The sequence below is a fragment of the Eleutherodactylus coqui genome, chromosome 2 (assembly GCF_035609145.1).
Source record: "Eleutherodactylus coqui strain aEleCoq1 chromosome 2, aEleCoq1.hap1, whole genome shotgun sequence".
NCBI classification, from domain to species: domain Eukaryota; kingdom Metazoa; phylum Chordata; class Amphibia; order Anura; family Eleutherodactylidae; genus Eleutherodactylus; species Eleutherodactylus coqui.
In genome coordinates, this window is record NC_089838.1 from 50,090,164 (window position 1) to 50,095,653 (window position 5,490).

At 48.5% G+C, this 5,490-nt stretch overlaps 1 protein-coding gene across 1 annotated transcript; it reads left to right on the plus strand.

The window, feature by feature from the left end:
- The first annotated feature begins 244 nt into the window (after nt 1-244).
- LOC136611347 (E3 ubiquitin/ISG15 ligase TRIM25-like) lies at nt 245-3,218 on the plus strand. Its single transcript, XM_066590872.1, has one exon. It carries the CDS (start codon nt 269-271, stop codon nt 1,997-1,999), a length of 1,731 nt encoding a protein of 576 aa, XP_066446969.1. The 5' UTR covers nt 245-268; the 3' UTR covers nt 2,000-3,218.
- Nucleotides 3,219-5,490: the final 2,272 nt, after the last annotated feature.

The following is a 5,490-nucleotide window of genomic DNA, read 5'->3' on the forward strand; positions in this document are numbered from 1 at the left end:
ATAGGTGACCAATAGTCAAGTCGCGATCAACCTCTTTAAATGTATTTTATTATTACTCCGCACTCTACATATTTCTACCCAAAAGGGACCCCACTTTAAATTTCCTCCAATGTAAGGACCTCTTTAATTCCTGTAATTCTATATAGCCTATAAAAACTATGTCGCAAGCTTGGCCTCACCCGTAATTCATTCATGAATAGGAGTCACACCTCTCTGATCTCTGAGCCTTACACACTTTTACTTTCATTTCTTCCTTCTGCTGTCAGCGATGGCGTCTGCTAATCTCAGAACGGAGCTGGAATGTTCCATCTGTCTGCACCTTTATACAGATCCTGTAACCCTGAGATGTGGACACAACTTCTGCCGGGTCTGTATTGATCAGGTCCTGAATACACAGAATGGCTCTGGAGTTTATTCCTGTCCTGAATGTAGGGAAGAGTTCCAGAAGCGGCCTGTGCTGAAGAGGAACATAACGCTGTGTAATATAGTGGAGAACTTCCTAACTACTCAGCCACATCAGAAGGAGATCACCGAGATCTTCTGCACTTACTGCATTCACTCTCTTGTACCTGCTGGTAAATCCTGTCTGATGTGTGAAGCTTCACTGTGTGATAACCACCTGAGAGTTCACAGCAAGTCGTCAGAACACGTCCTAACTGAACCCAGAACTTCAATGGAGAGCAGGAAATGTTCTCTCCATAAGAAGATCCTGGAATATTACTGCACTGAGGACGCTGCTTGTATCTGTGTGTCCTGCTGTCTGATTGGGCAACACCAGGGACATAAGATGGAGTCTCTAGATGAGGCCTCTGAGAAGAAGATGAAGAAACTGAGAAATGTTCTGCAGAAACTTACCACAAAGAGAGAGAAGACTGAGGAAAAAGTCCGTAGTCTAGAGGAACAGAGTAAAAAAACTCAAGAAAAATCATCTGAAGAAGTAGAGCGAGTCACTGCCCTGTTTATAGACATCAGGAGACGGCTGGATGACCTGGAGAAGAGGGTCCTGAGCGAGATCTCCAGGCGGGAAGAGCAGGTGTCTCTGACACTGTCTGATATGATCCAGAAGCTGGAAGTAAAGAAAGACGAGCTGTCCAGGAAGATGAGACACATTGAGGAGCTGTGTAACATGACTGATCCACTGACTGTTTTACAGGAGCCAGACACAGGTGACTTGTGTGATCCTGAGGAGGAGGAGGGAGGTGATGAGGACACAGGAGGACATAATGGAGGTGAGGAGGACACAAAGGGACCTGATGTAGGTCTTGACGCCACATGGAGACATGATGGAGGTGATTGGGGTGTGGAGCTGATCTCACATCTTTCACAGTCATTATCTGACATAATAAGATATATGAGAGATATAAATGTCACCTTCTATGTACAGGGTCCGGCAGACATATTACTGGATGAAAACACAGCTGCTAATGATATTTTTATATCAAATAATCTAAAAACTGCATCAAGGACAATAATAAACCAAAAGCGTCCGAAAACATTAGATAGATTCCAGGATTATCAGGTGATGAGCAGTAGGGGATTTTCCTCCGGACGACATTACTGGGATGTGGAGATAAGAGGCTCATGTATGTGGAGGGTGGGGATGTGTTATCCCAGCATAGACAGGAGGGGGCGTAAGTCATGCATTGGCAATAATAACCAGTCCTGGTGCTTGTGTGGAGGGCGGCAGGTATATAATAATCAGTGTTCAGTGATACATGACAGTGAAGTGATCCAGTTCCCTCATCAGATCTCCAGTGGTACTGTCAGGATCTATCTGGATTATGAGGCCGGGCGGCTGTCCTTTTATGAGCTGCGTGACCCCATCAGACACTTACACACCTTCACCGCCGCCTTCACTGAGCCCCTTCATGCTGCATTATGTGTATATAAAGGTTGTGTAAGCCTATCAGAACAGATTGGAGATACCTTCATGGGAGAGAAATTATATTCCGAACTATCAGCATCATTAGCCTGTGATGCTGTCAGTCTGGCTCATTAGGCCAGCAGCCGGACCAGGACTTGTGGCCATAATACAGACAAAAATCTGGCTGCATTAAAAGTAACCTGAATGAAACTAACCCTATATAGTGTTCCTATGCATAAGTTTTGTCACCTTGTTGCCCACTTTTTCCTAGTAACACATATGAGAAACTGGTATCACAATTCTTACATGTGGTTGCTTGTGCAGAAAACACTCCACTAAGTGTTGGAGTTAAAGTGTTGAAGTTTAAAGGAGTTTTCCAAGAATTTTCCAAACTGTCTAGAGGGCTTATGTGTAAGATAAAGAAAAAAAATTACCCTTTTAAAAATGCTGCCTCTTGGGCCAAGAAGCATCTGCAGTAGTCCTATGGTCATCATTATATGTATTCGCTGCATCCAATCACTAGCCTTAGTGTCATGTGCCAAAGCAGCGGTATATTAAAAAGGTAATTTTTTTTTTCTTTTGCAGTTATCTGCCCTCTGGCCAATTTTTAAAAATCTCAGAAAACCCCTTTACCACTTTAAAGGAGTTTTGTCATTGCTACAATAAACTTTCAAGTCACTGGATTCGGTGTAAAATAAAAATACCATATTTTATATCATACTGGTCCAGTGGAAGCATGTGACCATTGAGGCCCATCGGAGGCTGCAGTGTCATTCTCCCAAACTTCTGGAATCTTTGTGCCAAGGATATGAAGGTGCCCACTCCTGAGGCCAACGGTGATGCTACGGCTGCTGATTGGTCCCCGTGGTCGCGTACTTCTGCCAGACCGTCTATGCAGAGCCGGCGCCGAGGCTGTCTAAGCCGCTTAGTTGCGTGTTCGCGATCCGAGGAGAGGTGAAAATGATCTTTTTTTTTTTTTTTTTTTAGAGTGGCTGGAAAGCTTTTTGTACAAATGACAAAACCCCTTAAAGGGGTTGTCCCACCATGCAATTTGAATCTATATACTTCTGTATGGCCAATACAAAGCACTTTGTAATATAATGTGTGCTTTGTAAATACGTCATACAGAAGATATATACTTACCTGATCCGGTGCCCCTCCCCTATATTTACCTGTCCGTTCCCTTGGCTCTGACCATTCCAGCGGTGTCTCTTCATCCATTAGTCACACATGCGCAGTAGCTTTGGCCGGCTGGTCGGGTCCTGTGAACGCGCCTGGGGCAGGCGCATGCGCTGTCTTCTCACTCCATAGCAACGGCTTCACCTCCTGGCTCCCCGGCGGATCGTCTTCAGCTGCTGGGTATGTTACAAGGGGTGGGAAGGGGAGGGGGCAGGTGTCGACACATGTCACTGGTCGGGGAGGGGAGGGGGGCGCGCTGTCACTGGTCTGGTGGGGGGGGGGGTGGGTGTCGGCACATGTCAATGGTGTGTGGGGAGCGGGGGGTGTGGGTGTCGGCACATGCCAGTGGTGTGGGGGGAGAGGGGGGGGGGTGCAGGTGTCGGTACATGTCAGTGGTGTGGGGGAGGGGGGGTGCGGGTGTCGGCACATGTCGCTGGTCTTGGTGGGTGCTGTCACTGGGTCCTGGGTTGGGAGGCGGGGGCGGGCTGTTGCTGGTACTGCGGGTGGCGGAGAGAGGGGTTCTGTCACATAGACTTGTCGCTGTGGAGTTTGCTGTCACATAGACTTGTCGCTGTTGGGTGCTGTCACATAGACTTCTTGCGGAGGTAGTGGTGCTATCACATAGACTTGTCGCTGTTGGGTGCTGTCACATAGACTTCTTGCGGGGGTGGGGGTGCTGTCACATAGACTTGTTGCTGTTGGGTGCTGTCACATAGACTTCTTGCGGAGGTGGGGGTGCTGTCACATAGACTAGTCACCGGGGAAAGAGTAGGGGGGGTGTTGTAACAATAATTTGTTGCTGTGAGGTGGGAGGGGGGGGCTGTCATAGTAATTTATCCCAGGGTGTAATCCTGTGCAGGGAGGGGAGGAGGTGAGCTGTGTCTATTGTGAATATTGGGTCCTGGGGGGGGGGCACTGTGGGGGGGCATTTGGAGGGGGGTACTGTGGGGGGACACTGTGCAAGAGTGCACTGTGTGGGGGGGGGGGAACTGTGGTGGGGGCACTGTGGGAGGGCATTGTGGGGGGTGACACTGGAGGGGGAACTGTGATGGGGGCATTGTGGGGGGTGCACTGTGGGGGGTGACACTGTGGAGGGGCATGTGTGTGGTGGGGGCACTAAAGGGGTGTACTGTGGAGGGCACTGTGGGGGGTGGGGGTGCACTGTGTGGCGGCACTGTGGGAGGATGCACTGTGTGTGGGCACTTTGGGGGTGCATTGTGTGTGGACACTGAAGGGGGGGGCTGTGGGGGGCACTGGAGGGGGACACTGAAGAGGGGGACACTGTGTGTGGGGCAGTGTGGAGGGGGCATGTATGTGGACACTGGAGGGGGCACTGTGTGTGGGCACTGTGGGGGGGGGGGGGCGTGTGTGTGTGTGTAGGGCATGTTTGGTGCTACTTTCACTTTCAATAGCAGAGGATCGCGATCCTCTGCTATTGAAAGTACTGCTAGAGATAACGATCTCCTGCTACTGCTGTGACAGCTGTAGCAGGAGATTTCTCCATCTCCCCAGCATGTCCCCTCGTCACTGGACACTGGGACACTGTTGTCCAGTGGACAGTGCATCTCCATTATGACGCCGGTCCTCCAGTCATGTGACCGACATCATCGGGAGCGCGCACGCTGGGGAGAGAGAGGCAGCAGTGGATCATGGGAACTACCCAGCGGCGCCATCTTTGAAAAATCCTTCAGGCCAGCTTTATAAGGGGAAGAAAAGGAATAAAAAGGTGGGCGAAATATCATTTTTATGGCTAAAGCTGTAGTGTGTGATGCTTCTACTCTACAGGGCATTAATGGGAAAAAAAAATTAGTTTGGGCGGCGGGACAACCCCTTTAAGGACACGGCCTATTTTGGCCTTTAGGACACGGCCTCATTTTACAAATCTGACATCTGTCACTTTAGTGGTAATAACTTCTGAAGGATTTTACTTATCTATATGCTTCTTTTGTGACATATTGTACTTTATGTTAGTGATAAATTTCCATTTTAATTTCATTATTAATAAATAAATCCAAACTTTCCGCGTAATGCAATGGACTTCATTCTGTCAGATTGTTATTTCTCCAAGCTCTTAAGAAGTTACAAAAGCCAACAAAATAATGGTGACGTGGAGGAAAAGACCACTTGAGGCCACCTTTACAAACGCAATAAAATTGTGTGAAATTCGGCATTGCAAAGAGCACAAATATGAACCCTATTCTTTTGAATGGGGTCATACACATGAGCAATGTTTTCCCGCATGGCACCGCAATGCTATGCGGGAAACAAATTGCGACATGTTCTATCTTGTGCGTGCTCTCACATTGCACCGCCCATTGCAGGCCATGCAATGTCTCCCATTGAAAACAATGGGAGAAACTCCACCAACCTCCACCACCGCTGACAGATGGAGGTTCCCTTCATCCCTGAAGTAATGCAAGACTGTTTTGCCATGAAAATGTCTCGCA

What these genes read in the sequence shown, in the direction of transcription:
- LOC136611347 (XM_066590872.1), top strand. Translation starts at nt 269, where the DNA reads ATGGCGTCTGCTAATCTCAGAACGGAGCTGGAATGTTCCATCTGTCTG.